Here is a 20,373-nt window from a genome sequence, read left to right as displayed (position 1 = left end):
TGACAGTTGAACTGATTAATGTAATGGAGTGTTGACTCTCTCTTGCTGCAACTTAAAGCTTCCTTGATGAATCCGCTTAGTGTGTTTCCAGGGGAGGTGGAGTTGGCCGGCTGCAAACAGAAGGGAAGAGAGTGAGAATGCTGGAGAAGCGGCATGGCTTATGGGGTGGAGTCCAGGCCTGGAAGTCAGAAGGACCTGGGTTCTAATCCCAGCTCAGCCCCTTGTGTGCTGTGTAACCTTGGGCAAATCATTTAACTTCTCTGGACCTCCGTTACTTCATCTGTAAAATGGGAATTAAAACAGTAAGCCCCATGTGGCTCACTGGGGGACAAGGACCTTATAAAATCTGATTAGCTTGTATCTTCCCCAGCGCTTAGTACAGTGCCTGGCACATAGTAAGCGCTTAACAAATACCTTAAAAAAAAAAGAATGCCAGAGTTTGCCTAATTCATCAAGGATTCCTACTGAACTGTGTCTCGGCCCAGTCCAGCTTGCCCTCATTCCTTTCTCAAAACCAAATGTCAGGTCTGAATTTCAGAGATGCTGGCTTCCCTGTGAGGTGGTGTTGATGTTGGTATTTGTTAAGCGCTTTCTATGTGCAGAGCACTGTTCTAAGCGCTGGGGTAGATACAGGGTAATCAGGTTGTCCCACGTGAGGCTCACAGTCTTCATCCCCATTTTACGGAGGAGATAACTGAGGCACAGAGAAGTGAAGTGATTCACCCACAGTCACACAGCTGACAATAGGCAGAGCGTGGATTCGAACCCATCACCTCTGACTTCCAAGCCCAGGCTCTTTCCACTGAGCCATGCTCCTTCCCTTCCTTGGTGTCAACCAGAACTAGGGGGAGTCCCCACAGCAGTACGGCATGGTCCATGACAAGCCTCAGTGGACACAGAGCATCGCTTGCCCCAACGTGGGCCAGGAAGGAGGGCCGTGCACGCCTGTGGGGAAGCACCCTGAGGAGGCAGGTATACAGCACCACCACCTCTCCTCCATTGTTGAATACATCATGCTCAGTTGGAACCCATGGACTCACAAGACCCCCAGGTCTCCAAAGGCCTAATCCTGATCCTGGCCAGAAGCATTCCCACACCGATAACTGTGGTATTCATTAAGTGTTTACTATGTGTCAAGCACTGTATTAAGCGCAGGGGTAGATTTTTTTAAATGGTATTTGTTAAGTGCTTACTACTTGCCAGGCACTGTACTGAACACTGGGGTAAATACAAGCTAATCAGGTTAGGCACAATCCATGTTCCATGTGGGGCTCACAGTCTTTATCCCCATTTTACAAATGAGGTAACTGAGGCACAGAGAAGTGAAGTCACCTGCCAAAGGTCACAGAGCAGACAAGTGGCGCAGCAGGGAATAGATCTGGCGAGAAGATGGGGAAAGATGGGCCCATGTTTGTTGCCCACATTCATTCCAGGTGAAGAGAGCAGCGTGCTCAGTGGAAAGAGTATGGGCTTGGGAGTCAGAGGTCGTGGGTTCTAATCCCGGCTCTGCCACTTGTCAGCTGTATGACTTTGGACAAGTCACTTCACTTCTCTGTGCTTCAGTTACCTCATCTTTAAAATGGGGATCAAGATTGTGAGCCCCACGCGGGACAATCTGATTACCTCGTATCTACCCAGCACTTAGAACAGTGCTTGGCATATAGTAAGCGCTTAACAAATAACCAACATTATTAAATGACTGGAAATCCCAGACCAGCACTCCCCAGAGTGTAAGGCTCAATTCCTGGCCCTTACACCCTGCTACCATCAACAGTGGGAATCCTGCCTATCTTCACCACTACCAGATGTTTCCAACCTTGTCTTCCTGAGGTCCCTTAGTCCTCTTCCAACCCGCAAGTCCCTGCATGAGCTTTTCAGGTCATATCGCTAAGGAAGATCTGAAAAGCGATCCTGACACCTCTTCTCTACAACCCAGCTCAAGGTCTATCGGATTAATCCCCATCCACTTTCCAACTCACCAGCCTAATACACTATCATCACCTGCTCTTTCCCTCAACTCCCTCTTGCAATTGCCAGGAGCCTCTGTGAGGGAGTCCACCTTGCTCTCCTGCTAGATTGTAAAAGCCTTGGGGGCAGGGGCTTGCATATACTCCATTACGGTGGGCCCAGAGGCCTAGTCAGTCAGTCATATTTATTGAGCGCTTACTGTATGCAGGACACTGTACTAACTGCTTGGGAGAGTACAGTATAATATGAGATGTTCTTCCTCTTGATTCTATTTATTGCTATTGTTCTTGTCTGTCTGTCCCTCCCAGTTAGACTGTAAGCCCATCAAAGGGCAGGGACTGTCTCTATCTGTCACCGATTTGTACATTCCAAGTGCTTAGTACAGTGCTCTGCACATAGTAAGCACTCAATAAATACTATTGAATATGAATATAATATAACGGACACATTCCCTGCCCACAACTACCTTACAGTCCAGAATGGGAGGCAGATTAATATAAATAAATAAATAAATAAATAAATAAATAAATAAATAAATAAATAACAGATATGAACATAAGTGCTATGGTGTTGGTTAAGGAGATAAATAAAGGGAGCAAGTCATGGTGAAGCAGAAGAGAGATAAAAAAAAAGGAAAAGAGGGCTTAGAGAAGGCCTCTTGGAGGAGATGGACCTTCCCCTTTGAAGAAGGGAAGAATAATTGTCTGCTGGATAGGAGGAGGAGGATTTTTCAGGCCAGAGGCAGGATGGGGGCGAGAGGTTGGCAGCGACACGGATGAGATCAAGGCATAGTGAGAGGGTTAGCGTTAGAGAAGCGGAGTGTGAGGGCTGGGTCGTAGTGGGAGATTAGCCAAGTGAGGTAGGAGTGGGCAAGGTGATTGAGTGCTTTGAAGCCAGTGATGAGGAGTTTCTGTTCGGTGCCGAGATGCATCCCTTAATGACCTAGTCGCAGGGCCGTGGGCCAAAGGCTGTCAGAAAGGGTGGGCTGGCTGACCAGTTCAGGCGGTGGCTCCAGGATCTGGGCTGGACACTGGGCTCTGGTTCCGGGGTTGAGGCTGAGCTCCCGCCCCCCACACTCACCTCCACCCAGAGGGGCTGGTGCTCGCGTACCTCCTCCAGGTCAACCAAAGTCTGGGAGAACTAATAATAATAATAATAATGTTGGTATTTGTTAAGCACTTACTATGTGCCGAGCACTGTTCTAAGCGCTGGGGTAGACATAGGGGAATCAGGTTGTCCCACGTGGGGCTCACAGTCTTAATCCCCATTTTACAGATGAGGGAACTGAGGCACAGAGAAGTGAAGTGACTTGCCCACAGTCACACAGCCGACAAGTGGCAGAGCTGGGATTCGAACTCAGGAACCCTGACTCCAAAACCCGTGCTCTTTCCACTGAGCCACGCAGGGCCACATAGACTTCCGATCGGCAACACCGCAGGCTCACGTCGTCGGGAGCTGGGGGAGGAGATAACTATGACTCGGGATTGGAGGATAAGGCTCCGCAGGCCTATTTTCCCCAATCAACCAATCAGTCATGTTTATTGAGCATCTACCGTGTGCAGAGCACTCTACTAAATGCTTGGAAGAGCGTGGCTCAGTGGAAAGAGCCCGGGCTTGGGAGTCAGAGGTCGTGGGTTCTAATCCCAGCTCCGTCGCTTGCCAGCTGTGTGACTTTGGGCAAGTCACTTAACTTCTCTGTGCCTCAGTTACCTCATTTGTAAAATGGGGATTAAAACTGTGAGCCCCACCTGGGACAACCTGATCAACTCGTATCCCCCCAGCACTTAGAACAGTGCTTTGCACATAGTAAGCGCTTAACAAATACCACCATTATTATTATTATTACAATATAACACTGTTGGTAGATGCATTCCCTGCCCACGAGGAGCTTAGGGAAGCAGCATGGTGCAGTGGATACAGCACAGATCTGGGAGTCAGAAGGTCGTGGTTTCCAATCCTGGCTTTTCCACTTTGCTGTGTGGCCTTGGGCAAGTCACTTCACTTCTCTGTACCTCAGTTACCTCATCTGGAAAATAGGGACTAAGACTGTGAGCCCTATGCGGGACAGGGACTGTGTCCATCCTAATTTCCTTGTACCCACCCCAGAGTTTAGTGCAGTCCCTGGCACATAGTAAGCACTTATAAATATCCCAATTATTATTATTATTATTATTACAGTATAGACCAGTGAAAACTCCGCAGCCGCCCTTCCCTGCGGGGCCAGGACTCTCCTCTCCGTACCAGGGGCTTCAGTTTGGAGGGCTAAGTCGCTACCATCTGAATTTTGCCTGCTCTCCCAAGTCCTTCTATCCTTCTTTGGTTTCTCAGTCGTCCCTCTATTCAGGTCTCCCCTTTTGCTTCACCATTGAGCCAGCAGAACTGCTTTCATTTTCTTTCCAAGCCCTTGTGACAAGTTGCTGTAGAAACAAATCAGGTCAATCAGCAAGCAGAGATATAGACGCTCCCTCTTCTGGCCACAGTGGCTGCTAACCTTGAGCAGTCCCACCTGTTTCCTGAATGACCTCTTACTCCCGGGACCCCAACACTAGATTATTCCTTATTAATAATAACAATTATTATTATTATATTATTTCTTATGTGCTTACTATGTGCCGAGCACAGAGAAGCAGGGTGGCTCAGTGGAAAGAGCACGGGCTTGGGAGTCGGAGGTCATGGGTTTGAATCCCAGCTCTGCCATTTGTCAGCTGTGTGACTGTGGGCAAGTCACTTAACTTCTCTGTACTTCAGTTGCCTCATCTGTAAAATGGGGATTAAGACTGTGAGCCTCACATGGGATGACCTGATTACCCTGTATCTACCCCAGCGCTTAGTACAGTGCTCTGCACAGAGTAAGCGCTTAACAAATACCAACATTATTCATTTTGTTAATGAGGTATACATCCCCTTGATTCTACTTATTGTGATTATGTCATCTTGTTTTTGTCCATCTGTCTCCCCCGATTAGACTGTGAACCCGTCATTGAGCAGCGATTGTCTTTATCTGTTGCCGAATTGTACATTCCAAGCGCTTAGTACCGTGCTCTGCACATAGTAAGTGCTCAGTAAATACTGAATGAACGCCAAGCACTGTTCTAAGCGCTGGGGTAGACACAAGATAATCTTGACCGGCCGCCCCTTCAATCTGGTGACTTGAAGCAACCAAATACTTTGCACATCCCTGGAGCCAGTTTTGATACCTCTCGGGCACTGATAATAGTAATTGTGGCATATGTTAAACTTTTACTATTGTGTAAGCACTAGGTTAAGCACTGAGGTAGATACAATATAATCAGGTTGGACAGTCCCTGTCCCATCTAGAGCTCACAGTTTAAGTAGGAAAGTGAACTGGTACTTAGACCCCATATATAGATGAAGGAACTGAGGCACAGAGAAGTTGAGTGACTTTCCCAAGGCCACAGAGCAGACTACAAGACCGAGCCAGAATTAAAATCGAGGTCTTTTGACTCCCAGGACCAGGTTCAATCTACTAGGCCACACTCCTTCCATTAACTGATCTAACAAGTCCTACCTTGCCTCTTTCAGGCCAGGACGCTGTGATAAAGGAAACCTTGAGGAGATCTACACGAGACAATTCATATTGACATATTATTACTGTATCTGACCTGATTATTCAATTGAATTTATTGAGAGCTTCCTGTGTGCAAGGCACTGAACTCTTTCCCTCTGGTCTTCCCCCTCTCCACTTCCCCTCCCCTTAGCACTGTGCTCATTCACTCATTTGTATATATTTTTATTACCCTATTTATTTTGTTAAGGAGATCTACATTTCCTTGATTCTATTTATTGCTATTGTTTTAATGAAATGTATATCCCCTTGATTCTGTTTATTGCTATTGTTTTTGTCTGTCTGTTTCCCCCGATTAGACTGTAAGCCCATCAATGGGCAGGGACTGTCTCTCTCTGTTGCCGATTTGTACATTCCAAGTGCTTAGTACAGTGCTCTGCACATAGTAAGAGCTCAATAAATACTATTGAATGAATGAATACAATGAATAGACACATTCCCCTCTCACAAGGAGTTTGCAGTCTACGTTTCACCTACCTGAACATTTAGCACAGTGCTCGGCACAGAGTAAACACTTGACAAATATTATTATTATTGTTGTTGTTATTATTATTATCATCCCCAATACTTAGCAAAGTCAACAAGAAGCACCAGTGGGTACAACAACATCGGTTTAACGGAAAGTCAGGCTGAATCCAGCTTTCCTTGAACTTGAATCGGTGGAGCACTGAGGTTTCAAACTTTTGACTGTTCTGTTTCATGGCATCATAAAAATCAGCCAGGACTGTGAGTTCCATGCAGGACAGGGACTGTGTCCAACCTGATTATCTTGTATCTACCCCAGCACTTAGCACAGTGCTTGGCGCATACTAAGCACTTAACAAGTACTATTAAAAAACAAAAACAAAGAAACTAAACAGTTCAAGGATCATGTTTGCATCCCGGGAGAAATGCCAGCAGAGCTGTAAATTAAACTGTAAATTAAGCTCAGAGTTCTAATTCTGGCTCTGTTTCTGATTCACTGTTTATCTCAACATAAATCATCTAACCCACCTGTGCCTCCACCTCTCCATCTGTAAAATGGGGAGGATTGCTCTGACCAGTCTGCTTGAGATCAGGAGAGCCAAGGCCCTTTGAAAGGAGTTTGTTCTTGTCTGTCTGTTTCCCCCGATTAGACTGTAAGCCCGTCAAAGGGCAGGGACTGTCTCTATCTGTTACCGATTTGTACATTCCAAGCACTTAGTACAGTGCTCTGCACATAATAAGTGCTCAATAAATACTATTGAATGAGTAGCAGCTGGGTATACTGTTCGATTGGGGGGGCTGATATTTGGAAAGTGTACCCAGAGCTAGGGCAGGGCAAACAAAAATATTTCAGCAAGAGCCGCCGAAAAACAGCAGGAGTTGATAAGCCAGTCTACTTACTATGAGTAAAAAGCCCTAAAGCCAAAAATAAAAAAGTACCCCAATAAATAAGTTTAAATCACTTACATTTATTTAATGGCTTGTAACAGAGGACTACACTTTTGTTATTGTTCATTATCCCTAAATTTAATCAGTGCAAGTCCTTTATGCTCTTTCTCAGTTTTCCTGCGCTCATATAGCTAGAGGGTGTTATGGTTCAGGGTAAAGAAGTTCATTTGTTTCCTGGGCAGACGTGCCACACATAGTCCTCCACCTCAGCCCTGATATGTTTTATTTAATATTCATCCTCAATGGAATTTATTGATCGCTTACTGTGTGCAGAAGTCATTTGGTCTAGACCCCTGCCTTCAAGCTGGTGAATGATTGGACGAGCCTACTTTTTTACAAATTTCTATGACTGGAAATTCCATAACTTCTCTTCCTAGCCTGATCCCTAAAGGGATTTCTAGAAGAAAGGAGGAGACTGCCTGGCTCTTTAAATTTAGGAAGAAAGCAGGGCAAAGAGATCAAAAGGGCTAATAAGGCAGAGACAGTATCTTAATCCCACACTCCGCTATGAGTTTTCTGAGAGAAAGAGAGCAGCAAGAGGTTCAGGGTCTCTCCTGAGATTTCTACTGGTGTCACACATATCTGTGATGAGCCGACAAGCTTTGAGAACTGTACCTAACCCCAAACCTACCTCTGGTCAAGAAGTAGCCTGAAGTCAGGTGACCGAGATTATAACCCAGGATGCTGGAGAGTCCACCCTGGCTCAACAGAAGCCCAAAACAGGTTCAGTCCAGGCAGTGGTGTATGCTAGGTGACCCAGAGATTTAAGTAACCACACCAAAAGATTTGTCTTTTGTGTCACCAGAGATCTTGCCAATCTTGGTCCTCCCTTTGACTTCCTGAAATGCAACAGAAATATCAGCACTTTCTCCCATTCCCGGACAAAGCAGATTCCTCTCCCCCAAGTCATCACCTCCCCAGGACATTTGAACGAGCTCTGCCCTCTTCACATTCTTCCTTCCTTTTCTTTTTCTTTTCATTATTGAATTCATTTTTCTGCAAAAGGTTGCTCTGAATCTAAATGTTTCTCTTTCACTTCTTCTTAAACCTTAATAAAATTAGCCCACTTCATGACAGGGAGGTAGGAGTGGGATGTGATCAGGTTTTTGGAGGGCACCTACAACAAGGTCCCCCCAGAGACTTGGTATTATTCGTATAAGAACAAAAACAACACCATTACTGGGTCAGACTAATGGTTCATCCAGTCCAGTATTCTGCCTCTGATAGTGGCAAGGCTACTTGAGGGGACAGTTGTGACTGTGCTGTCCTTCATAACTATCATAAGGTTTTAGTGATGTACCAGCTAACACTGTTAACTTTTCCTCAAATAATCTCCTCCATGAATATATCCACCTCTTTCATGAGCTTAATGATATTTTTATCTCTTCGATTTCCCCAGATAATATATTCTCACCGATTTACGACCTGCTGTTTGGAGTTTTCCTTTAGGTTTGAATCTACCATCTTCAAGCTTCATGAGTGTCCCCCTCACCCTAGTGCTGTGCGATTCCACAGTCTGCCTTGTTCACATGTTGATTTTCCCCTTTTCCAGAGGCCCGGAGAGGTTAAACTGATTTACATAAAAGCCACACAGCCAAACGGTGACAAGACTGGTAATGGAAATTTACAGCCTCATAATTTCCCTCCTGTGGCTTAGTTGCCTCGCATCAAAAATTAGGAAGTCCTTTTTTAAAATGGAGATGATTACCCTGACTGTCTGGATCAAGTCACTTTACCAACTTCTTAGGTCCAAAAAGCTTAATTTCTTCACATCTAAAGACCTTAGAGTCCCTCGGACCAAAAGCCCTCTTTAATTTTAATCATTATTAAAGACTGAGCAGTCTCTGCTGTCCCCGCAAATCACCATTTTTTCTCTCTCCTGTTTTAATTATAATCCCTTTCTTTCCCCACATCTTAAAACTCATCCCGGATGAAAAAGAGAGATACTGATTTCATCAATACCCGCAAATCCTCGACTTACTAAAAAATGGACTGATTCTCTATCTTTACATCACTGTTAAAAAAAATTAAAATATGGGATAAGGAAAAGTTCATTTTTTATAAGTCCTAAAAATCCCTAGGCTACCTTGGCTCCTCTCAAAATAGAAACTGAACTTTCTAATTGCTTTCAGACTTCCAAACCAAAATAATCATATCGAGAGCAGAGGCAGCTGGGGGACAATGTAATAGTAATAATTGTTTTTGCTAAGGACTTACCATATTTTAAGTACTGTTCTAAGTGCCGGGGTAGATACAAGGTAATGAAGTCAGACAGAGTCCCTGTCTCACATGGGGCTCACGGTCGCAATCCCTTTTTTACAGATGAGGTGACTATGGCACAGAGAAGTGAAGTGGCTTGCCTAAGGTCACACAGCAGACGTGGCAGAGCTAGGATTAGATCCCACGCCCTCTGACTCCCATCCACATCTTTCTGACTCCCAGGCACATGGTCCATCCACTACTCCATGCTGCTTCTTCCTTCATACTATCCGTATCCGTAATTTATTTATTTATATTAATGTCTGTCTTCCCCTCCCCCCCACGAAGCAGTGTGTGTAGTGGTTAGAGCACAGATCTGGGTTCTAATCCCGGCTCCACCATATGTCTGCTGTGTGATCTTGGGCAAGACACTTCACTTGTCTGGGCCTCAGTTACCTTATCTGTAAAATGGGGATTTTAGAGGGTAAGTCTCATGTGGGACAGGGACTGTGTCCAACCTGATTAACTTGTATCTACCACAGCGCTTAGAACAGTACTTGGCTCATAGTAAGCATTTAGCACTTACCATAAATTATTATTATTAGTCTGTAAGCTTGTTGTGGGCAGGGAACACTTCTATCAATTTTGTTATTTCATACTCTCCCAAGCACTTGGTACTGTGCTCTGCACATAGTTAGTGCTCTATAAATCTGATTGATTAACTGATAGATTGATTGAGAGCCCTGCCGATCCTCTCCACCACCCAAACACTTTCTCTCCCCTGCTCTGTGCACAGCAGTTCCTTAGGCAAGACTCCTTTGGGGGCGATACGAGGTCCCGTCCTGTTTGGTTTTCTGTTTGGGCTTGTACCCCATTTGGAGGCTGCAACTGTACCGTTCGGACAGCAAATAAGGGAAACCGTGTCCCTTTTGAAAACTCCCAAATTCTTGGATCATCTGAAATGCATGATTGCCCATTTCCACAGGAAAGGAACTGAGTTAAACTTACAGCAAGAAAGAGTTCTAACTCTTGCAGGTCAAGGGAGATTGTAAGGAAGACTGAAGCTGCAATGGGCCTCAATTTCTTCTCCCTGGAGATGTGTTTTAGTGAAACCAATAACCATCTGCTGTGGCTGGTTTGGGGTCCTTGCCCCCTCCTTCCTCACCTGGCTACTCTCCTACAATAACTGAGCCCCCACATTTCACTCCTCTGATGCCAACCTACTCACTGCTCAAGCTTATCTTTCTCACTCTGACCTGTCCTGCCTCTAGCCTGGAACATCCTCCCACTTCATATCCAACAGACAATTACTTTTCTCCACTTTAAAGCCTTACTGAAAGCACGTCTCCCCAAGAGGCCTTCTCCAACTAAGTCCTTATTTCCTCTTTTTCCACTCCCTTCTGCAGTGCCCTGACTAGCTTCCTTTATTTATCCGCCGCAATCCAGCCCCACAGCATTTACATACAAATTACAGATTTATTTATTTATATTAATGTCTGTCTCTCATTCTAGACTGTAAGCTCATTGTGGGCAGGGGTCGTGTCTGTTTATTGTTGTACTCTCCCGATCGCTTTGTACAGTACTCGGCACACAGTAAGAGCTCAATAAAAACAATTGACTGACTGCCTCTATTTCCGAATATGTAAAATAACACCTCATAGGGATGTTTTGAGGACAAATGAGAAGCAGCATGGCCTAGTGGATAGAACAGAGGCTTGGAAGTCAAAAGGCCTTGGGCTCTAATCCTGGCTCCACCACTTGTCTGCTGTGTGACTTTGGGTAAGTCACTTCACTGCTCTGTGCCTCAGTTACCTCATCTGTAAAATGGGTATTAAGATCATGAGCCCCATATGGGACATGGACTTGTTCAACCTGACTAATTTGCATATACCCCAGCACTTAGAATGGTGCCAGAAACATTGTAAGCATTTAACAAATACCATAAAAAAGTTAGATAATTGATATGAGCTTGTTTTGGGGAAAAAAGGCTGTAATAATAATAATAATGTTTGTATTTGTTAAGTTCTTACTATGTGCAGAGCACTGTTCTAAGCGCTGGGGGGATACAAGGTGATCAGGTTGTCCCTCATGGGGCTCACAGGCTTCATCTCCATTTTACAGATGAGGTAACAGAGGCCCAGAGAAGTGAAGTGACTTGCCCAAAGTCACACAGCTGACAAGTGGCGGAGGTGGGATTAGAACCCATGACCTCTGACACCCAAGCACGGGCTCTTTCCACTGAGCCACGCTGCTGTACATAGCCAGTGTTCAGATCCTGGAAAACCAGTTTACAATTGGAAATGTTGATAAAGCCTGGTTATTGTGAAGGAATAACCCTGCCTGGCACTGGCTTCCCTTGGGAAACTCTGTAGGAAACAATACATCTCTCAAGTGCAGAGAAGGAAGGGTAAATTATCATCACCCTCTGAGTGCCCTTTGAAAATGAGTCTCTCCAGCCATAGCCCGTGGGGCTCAAAGGCTTTCTAATTGAGAACAGCTAAGCTTCCCAACTTACAATGCACAGAAGGCAAGACCCACTGACTTCTTACATAAACTGTAGACAAAGGATATACATGAGTCAAGCAGCTTAAATAACCATGGTTCTATTGTGTCTCCTCTCCCTTCCTGTTTCCTCTCCACATGAGGCGTATGGGTTTTCTATGGCTGTATTTCTATGACTTTATTATTGTATTTCTGTCCCAGAATTTTTCTCATTCCTGTCCAAGTGAAGTAACTGTCATTACTTGTTACATAGTGAATAGTGGAGGAAGGCAATGGAGATATCTAGGTGAACATTAATCAATCGAAGGTATTTATTGATTATTCACTATGTGCAGAGCACTGGCCTAAAGGCTTGGGAGATTACAATCCATGCTCCCTGTCCACAACAAGCTTACAGTCTAGAGTGTTAACAATCATTAACAATAGTGTATTTGTGTGTGTGTGCAGTTGTTTTAATCTACTTCATTAAAACTCAACAAATGGCCAGAGGTGAATGCGAAAAAATCCATCTTCTGGGTTAGGTGAGGTGTAGACTCACAAGCAGAGGAAGGGGAAGTGAATATAATGAGATCTCAAGTCCCTGGTTCAAAGTTGTACCCTCTATCTACCTCAACTGCGAACTCATTCAATTGAGAAGCACTGCAGGCTATTGGAAAGAGCATAGCCCTGGGAATCAGAGGTCCTGGGTTCTAATCTGAGATCTGCCACTTTGCAGTAGTAAGTATAGTATGTATTTAGAACTTACTATATGCAAAGTCACCTCTCAGGGTCGCACCTGGAGAGTTTCCAGTCCTCTACCAGTCTCGACTGTGGGAGGGAGAGTCAAACAGAGGCCTATCCATTCCATTCCTAGCTTGGCCAGTGGCTAGCAAGTGGAAGGTAATCTGGTACAAGTCAAAACTCACCCGTGCTGGGCAGCAGCGGCCTGGGAAAGAGTCAAGGGGGCAAGACTCGAGTTTACTACGTGGAAAGAGGCAATGGTAAACCACTTCTCGAGTTTTGCCAAGAAAACTCTATGGATACACTACCAGAACGATTGCAGATGGAGAGCGGGGTGTTCTGGGAGAGATGTTTCCGTGGTTCTCTCTATAGGTCGGAAATGACTCGATGGTACAAGACAAGTAAAACGTGAAAATGCTATAAGCATGCTCAGAAAGAAAGAAAGAACACTGATGTAAAATCAGTCTGGGGAAAAAAAAAAAATGATACTTGGGCAGAGTGTCCCAGCCTCCTAACTCTGCTACTGTTTACATGTAGAAATCCTATTAACAGCATCTGTTTGTTGTCAGGAGTTTCTTTAAAGTTTCTCATTCTGTCTTTCCAATTTAATTAAATCTGGTTAAACAAATGTCAGCCCACTGACATTAGTGAATGCGAGATTCCCATAGTTGAGACTGAATCATCTGAATCATCACAAGCATTTTAACGTTGGTCACCGGTGCCTTTTTAATCTTCCAGACTGTACCGGATTAAACCCACATTGACGTTTTCTAAGGGCAGTCTTGAGCAAAAGGAAACAGCTACTGTTATTAGAGGCAGCCACGAGATGGAGACATATGCCTTTTGTAACGCTGCCTGAATCTCTCTCCTCTATGTGCCTAGGCGAGTTCTGAGAAAATATGAGAGTTCTCTGGAGGCATTTAGAAGCAGAAGAGCCTTTGGGAGTGGAAAGTGGGATGGGAACCAGGAGTCAAAGGAGGTTGGGTAAGGAACAAGAGGAGTCTGGTATAGACGAGAGATTACTCACTCCCTCCTTCAAAGCCTTCCAATAGGCTTTCCCAGACAAAGCCCCACTTTTCCTCATCTCCCACTCCCTTCTGTGTCACCCTGACTTGCTCTCTTTGTTCTTCCCCCTTCCCAGCCCCGCAGGATTTATGGACATATCTGTCATTTTATTTGTATTGATGTCTGTCTCCCCTGCCTCTAGACTGTAAGCTCATTGTGGGCGGGGAATATCACTGTTTATTGCTGTATTGTACTTTCCCAAGCGCTCAGTACAGTGCTCTGCACCCAGTAAGTGCTCAATAAATATGATTGAATGAATGAATGAATATTTAAGAGAGAAAAATTAGGAAATGTGTAAAAACCTGGAGACAGTGAGAATGGAATTGTACTCTCCAACCGCTCAGTACACAGTGCACACAGTAAGCACTCAGTAAATACAGTTGAATGAATGAATTAAAACCCATTCAATTCCATTTACTCAATCAATCGTATTTATTTAGTGCTTAGCGCTTGAGAGAGTACAATAAAACGGAGGTGGTAGACACAATCCCTGCCCACAATGAGCTTACAGTTTCATGCGAACGGGCTGAGGGGTGTGTGGAGAGTGGAGCTTGGTTTAAAATGGCAGATGGCTCTAACAGTTGGGCAAAATGGCCAGCTCTTGAGCTCTATTCTCCCCAAAGGAGCCCTGTGGCCTTCCTGCAGCACGTCCGCTTCCCCTTCTGATCTCCGCTGCTTTTAGCCCCAACAGAGAAGGGAAGATGAACATGAACATGGGGAAAAGCAAAGAGGGGGGTAAACTCTGATCCCTAGTATCTAGAAAACAGTGGAAACACAGCTCAGAGGGCTCAGAACAATAACGGAGGTATTTGTTAAGAGCTTACTATGTGCTAAGCACTGTTCTCCATCAGGTGTCAAAGAGGTCCTCACTAGAAGGAGCTGAGGAGCCCCACTCTAGGGAGAGAATTAATGATGTTGGTATTTGTTAAGCGCTTACTATGTGCAGAGCACTGTTCTAAGCGCTGGGGTAGACACAAGGGAATCAGGTTGTCCCACGTGGGGCTCACAGTCTTAATCCCCATTTTACAGATGAGGTAACTGAGGCACAGAGAAGTTAAGTGACTTGCCCACAGTCACACAGCTGACAGGTGGCGGAGCCAGGATTTGAACCCATGACCTCTGACTCCAAAGCCTGTGCTCTTTCCACTGAGCCACGCTCCTTCTCTAATTATTTGATCAAATTATTTGAGTCTCCGACCCATAGCAACACCATGGACACATCTCTCCCAGAACGCCCCACCTCCATCTGCAATCGTTCTGGTAGTGGATCCATAGAGTTTTCTTGGTAAAAATCCAGAAGTGGTTTACCCTTGCCTCCTTCCTCGCGCCTCGAGTCTCTGCCCTCAACTCTCTCCCGTGCCACTGCTGCCCAGCCCAGGTAAGTTTTGACTTGTAGCAGATTGCCTTCCACTTGCCAGCCACTGCCCAAACTAGGAATGGGTAGGCCTCTGCTTGACTCTCCCTCTCATAGTCAAGATTGGTAGAATATTGGAAAATTTCCAGGTGCGACCCTGAGAGGGAACTTGGGAGAGTACAATAGTAGACTGACACATACTCTGCCCACAATGAGCACAATGCAGACATTAATATAAATAAATTACAGACATGTACATATGTAATGTGGGGCTGGGAGGGGTCTTTTTGTCACTTTTCTCTCTTCGTCCAGCTGTGAGGAAGAAGGAAATCATGGGACTCTGTCACCTGGGTAATAGTGATGGGATCTTCAAGGGGAAGGGAGAACTCAGTTACCGAAAATAAAACTAGTTGCCATTGAGATTTGGGGCCAACTTTATTGTAATCCAAGTAGCCAATTTCTTCTCCTTCATCCCATCTGAACTCTCCTCTCCCACAGCCCCCTCCACCCTTCCTCCTCTCTCAGTAGGAAGCCCACAGCTTGGGTTTTTGCAGTTAGTCATGACTCTTCTTCTTGGTCTTGGTCTTCTTGTTCTTCTTTCGCTCAGGATTCTGCCCAAAGGGAAAATGAAAACCAAGAGCCCGTGAATGGCTAGAAGGTAGGATGGAAGTGGAGTGAGACTGTTTCCAGATCCCAAATGCCAGGGTATTTCCTGGATAGCTAGGGGTGCTCTGAGGAATGAAATTTAGAGCAATATGGACATGACTACATTAGGTCGGGCAAAATGTACCCTAGGGGAATATTTGGGTCTCCTGAGGTCAAGCTTTTCAACTAGCCTTGATCAATCAGTCAATGGTATTTATTGAATGCTTACTGTGTACAGAGCGCTGTACTGCAAGTCGGGAAAAATAATAATTGTGGGGTTTTTAAACATTTACTACGTGCCAAGCACTGTGCTACACACTGGGGTAGAAACAATACACCACAATCAGATCAGACATAGAATCTGTTGGGGCTCCCAGTGTAAGACCAGCAGGAAGAGCAGGTATTTAATCCGCATTTTACAGAATTTTAAGAAAATGGAGGCACAGATTAGTTAGGCGACTTGCCCAAGGTCACACAGCGGGCAAGTGGCAAAGCCGGGATTAGAGCCCATATCTCCAGACTCCTTTCCAACTTCCCCCAGGGTTGGAAAAGGAGGGCAGAATTTGCTGTCTTAAAGCAGCAGCCCCAACCTGTCCCCCCAATTGTGGAACAAAGAAAAACTAAACTTCATCTGAGGGGCTCGACCCCAACCCTCTCGCAGTTACCTTTTCCGAATCACTGTCGCTGCCACTGCTACTGCTGTCACTGCTCCCATCTCCCTGTGGGGCCAGACAAGAATGGGAGGGGTCATCCCCCTAAAAGTGGACCTGTCCACCCAAAGGCCTCGCAGAGCCCTGGAAAGGCCTCTCCCCCTTCCCACACACTTTCCTCCCACATCCAGATTCAGAGTGGAGTTCGTATGGATTGTGTGAGAAATAGCAGCTCTGATTTGCTCTCTACCAAGAAAGGATCCTAGGTGGATAATAATGTTGGTGTTTGTTAAGCGCTTACTATGTGCAGAGCACTGTTCTAAGCGCTGGGATAGATTCAGGATCATCAGGTTGTCCCACATGAGGCTCACAGTCATAATCCCCATTTTACAAATGAGGTAACTGAGGCACAGAGAAGTTAAGTGACTTGCCCACAGTCACACAGCTGACAAATGGCAGAGCCGGGATTCGAACCCATGAACTCTGACTCCCAAGCCCGGGCTCTTTCCACTGAGTCACGCTGCTTCTCTGCTTGCTTCTCTTCTTGGATGTGACCGGCAGAAATGATCTCGGGAAGAAAATGCTAATACAGAAAGATGCAATGAAAATGTTGACTCTGTTTCTTCCAAACTCAGTGTAACATCAATCATTCAAAGGAGAGGAAAGGATTTCTTACGTATTTCACTAGGGTAAGAGGTGAGAATAGTTGGGGAGATGGGTTTGGTGTTAATGAAGCAATTCTGATCCCAGATTTGCCTATTCCAAACAGAAAAAAGAGGGCATCACACAAAGTCTGCATGGCTGCTTTACCTTTTCCTTGTCCTTCTTTTTCTGGCCCTCATCTTGCTTCACTTTCCCTTGTTCCTTTTCCTTCTGTTTATCCTTGTCATCATCTTTTCCAAACCCTGTAGGATAGGGTGAAGAAAGAAATTAGACCCAAAGTAGGGAGAACAGCAGAACCAGGCCGAATGAGAACAAAATTGTTGACTTCCTCCAGGCAGCAATTAGCCTGTCCACTTTACAAGTCATTATGATATCTGGTGTCTTTGTAGATGTGATTTTGGTTTGTAATAGCCCATTTAAGCAGTGGTTTTCATTCTCAGGAAAAAGCTTGGATTCCCAACATAGAACATTGCATTAGGCATGTATGTAAGTGGGTTTGAGATCAGGTCACATTTTGAATTTTAACAGGCAATTTTTTTCTTTTAAGAGATCCCAGACCCTTCTTTCTCCACCATGCATACAGCATGGGTGTTTATTTCATTCCTTCTTCCAGCCTCACCAGCAAAAAAAATAATAATTTAAAAAAAAAACCACAATGAAATTCTGTCTTCTTTGTTCTTTCTTTGCCAAATTCTAAACAAACAATCTCAGAAACCCCAAGTCTTTATATAGTTTAATGCTAAGATAGCTCCCTTTGCTGGGGGAGAGTTCAGTGACCCCCTGAAATATGTGTTTGAAAAACATCAATCAGCAGGACAGTAGCCAAAGCAACTCACACTTGAGAACAGATGCCATCTTGTCAGAGATTCCCTGGGGCTGGAGAGTGACCTATAAAGAGAAGATCCCAAGGGGAAAATTATGTAAAGAAGAAGTGGCCTTTGGATTCTATTTGACATTAAACTTCCCACTGTCAGGTTCCTGCACCAGTCTCGCAGAACAGGCATTTTGGGTTAGCATCCTTCTTCTTTCCCTGCCCTCTGCCCACCTCTCCTCATTCTTACCCTCTCCCAATCACACCCCACCAACCGCACCTATATGTTAGACAGGGCATCCATGTTGTGGCCTCTTACTGTCCTGGTTACCAGGGCAAATATGACTTTGCACTATAAGCCAAGCAAGTCCTGACTTCCTTTATTTGTTAGCAACAATCTCTTCTTATAGCTGGCGCACAGCTCATGTGCCAGGCAAATCTGAGAGTTGGGGTCCCCTGCTCCCCATATCAGTGGCAGCTTTGTTTGATGAGCTAAAGGGCAATTTTAGCCCGCCAGGTGGCTGGTGCCCTCATCTGAAACTTCGTCCCTCTAGGTAAGGATGGGAGGACATTTCCACTTTGATAAGGTGCCAGAGGAGTGTCAGAGTGTCCAAACCCCAGTAAAGAATTGGTTTAGACTAATGTGGAATTCCAAATCCTGTCAAAGTTGCAGAATAATATATCAGTCAATCAATCAATCATATTTATTGAGCACTTACTTTGTGCAGATCACTGCATGAAGTGCTCGGGAGAGTACGGCACAACAATATGACACATTCCCTACCCACATCAAGCTTACTGAGGGAGACTTCATTTGGTCCAGAACCTGATCTCCAGTCAGATAAACACTGAAACCTTCAGGATGATTGTACCCTTTTTTTAGAGATCTCCATGGATGGGGATTCCATATCTTCCCTTGGTAGCCAGTGTCAGTGTTTGATTCATCCTCTGGGCAGCCAAGAAATTCTTCCCTTGAAGAATATATCTGCATATCCAGTGGACATTAGGATCTCTGGGCTCCGATGCCTGTTTGTGGCTTCTCTAGGTGGGTCTTTCCCCCTTCCCTACTAATAATGATAGTGTTATTTTTAAGTGTTTACTATGTGCAAACACTGTACGAAGCCCTGGGGGAGATACAAAATAATTGGATTGGACACAGTCCCTTATCCTACACAGGGCTCACAGTCTGAGAGGGAGGGAGAATGGGTTATGAATCTCGACTTTATGGATGAGGGAACAGAAGCGCAAAGAAGTGAAGTGACTCGCTCAAGGGCACACAAAGCAGGCAACAGGCAGAGCCGGGATTAGAACCCAGTTCTTCTGATTCCCAGGCCAGCACTTTCTGCCCTTGCCCCCTCTAGGCTGTAAACTCACTGTGGCCAGGAAAGGTGACCACTAACTCTGTTGTGTTGTACTCTCCCAAGCACTTAGTACAGTGCTCTGCACTCAGTAGTTGCTCAATAAATAAGCTTGATTGACAGCCCAAACTGCTTCTCACTCTCTTCTCCCAGTCCCCTTCCTCAGCCTCCCACCACGTTGCTGGCTAGTTGCCACTGTGGAGAGGGATCACTCAGCATAACCTAGTAGATAGAGCCTGGGAGTCAGTAGGACCTGGGTTCTAATCTCACTCCACCACTTATCTGCTGTGTGACCTTGGGCAATTTAACTTCTCTGTGCCTCACTTACTTCATCTGTAAAACGGGGACTCAGACTGTGAGCCCCAAGTGGGACAGGGATTATGTCCAACCTGATCAGCTTGCATCTACCCCAGCGCTTAGAACAGTGCTTGACACATAGTAAGTGCTTACAAAACCCATTATCACTATGGGCCCTCACAGCTCCGCGATTCTCCCTCCATTTTCTAGAGGTTGTCTTGGGGAAGGAGGGATATTCCCTTACAGACAATAATATCAAAGTGATCGGGAAGCCAGCACCCAGAATGATTCGTCTACCACACTTTTCTGCCAAAGGCTCTGGCTTGCAGCCTCCAGACAGATTTCATCATCTCAGGGAGTTGAGAGCCAACAGACGCTCTGGCTGGATTCAGCCCAGAGAGATCTGGTTTACAAACTGCTACATCCTGCTCCCTCTAGGTGCGGCTCCTTCTGCTTTTCTAGGCCCCGGCCGTTGTCAGCACCACCCCATTTCTCCTTGGGCAAGAGTTTCCAGGAGTGGCAGCCACCAGTCCCACACAGAACTATCCGAATGTACATAACCCAAAGGAGGAAATGAAGAGTTGCATTTTTAGTTCCTGGATCAGTGCTCCCTCCCCTACCCTCCCACAAGCAATGGCAGCGATAGCTCAGAGGCTGAATGAGTTGCAGGGATCATAAACCATATCCACATAAAGATAAAATATACACAGAGCTACCTGGTTTTAATTTTAGACACAAAGACTTCTATATTTAATCAACCAATCAGTGGCATTGGTTGAGCACTTACTGTTTGCAGAGCACTGTACTAAGCACTTGGGAGAGTACAACAGAGTTGGTAGACACATTCCCTGCCCATCACAAGCTTTCAGGTTAGAGGACTGTATTTTACTCTGTATTTCTCCACCGATGGTTAAGAAATCTCTTTCATTCTGCCTTTCCACAAGGAATCAACACCTGAGAGGTTCCGTCTCAGATGCTACTGCCCTTCAAATCTCCTAAATCTCTATCTGCAGAAACCAACTGACCACCTCAATTTCAGTGTAATCGTCCCAACACAAAGCCCAAGAAAAGGAGTAAGACAGGCGGCCAAGTTACCTTGTTACTGGAGAGACAAGCTGCTGTTCAGGCTTCCTGTGAGAAGA

The 20,373-nt window shown here is 45.3% G+C and overlaps 1 protein-coding gene and 1 non-coding gene across 2 annotated transcripts; one reads left to right on the top strand and one right to left on the bottom strand.

Moving 5' to 3' along the window:
- The first annotated feature begins 12,425 nt into the window (after positions 1 to 12,425).
- On the top strand, positions 12,426 to 12,563 carry LOC114806909. The gene has a single exon (XR_003754962.1). It is a non-coding gene; the product is annotated as a small nucleolar RNA SNORA7 (small nucleolar RNA).
- A 2,663-nt stretch (positions 12,564 to 15,226) lies between these two features.
- Positions 15,227 to 20,373, bottom strand: LOC103164705 (protein FAM133-like). The gene is made up of 5 exons (XM_007655320.3): positions 20,327 to 20,373; positions 17,602 to 17,653; positions 16,913 to 17,007; positions 16,118 to 16,171; positions 15,227 to 15,418 (listed from the first exon to the last, which is right to left on the bottom strand). The coding sequence occupies exons 2-5, from the start codon at positions 17,618 to 17,620 to the stop codon at positions 15,362 to 15,364; spliced, it is 225 nt and encodes a 74-aa protein (XP_007653510.2). The 5' UTR covers positions 17,621 to 17,653; positions 20,327 to 20,373; the 3' UTR covers positions 15,227 to 15,361.

The sequence above is a fragment of the Ornithorhynchus anatinus genome, chromosome X1, assembly GCF_004115215.2.
Source record: "Ornithorhynchus anatinus isolate Pmale09 chromosome X1, mOrnAna1.pri.v4, whole genome shotgun sequence".
In the NCBI taxonomy this organism is placed as follows: Eukaryota; Metazoa; Chordata; class Mammalia; order Monotremata; family Ornithorhynchidae; genus Ornithorhynchus; species Ornithorhynchus anatinus.
This window is presented reverse-complemented; position numbering and strand designations above follow the sequence as displayed.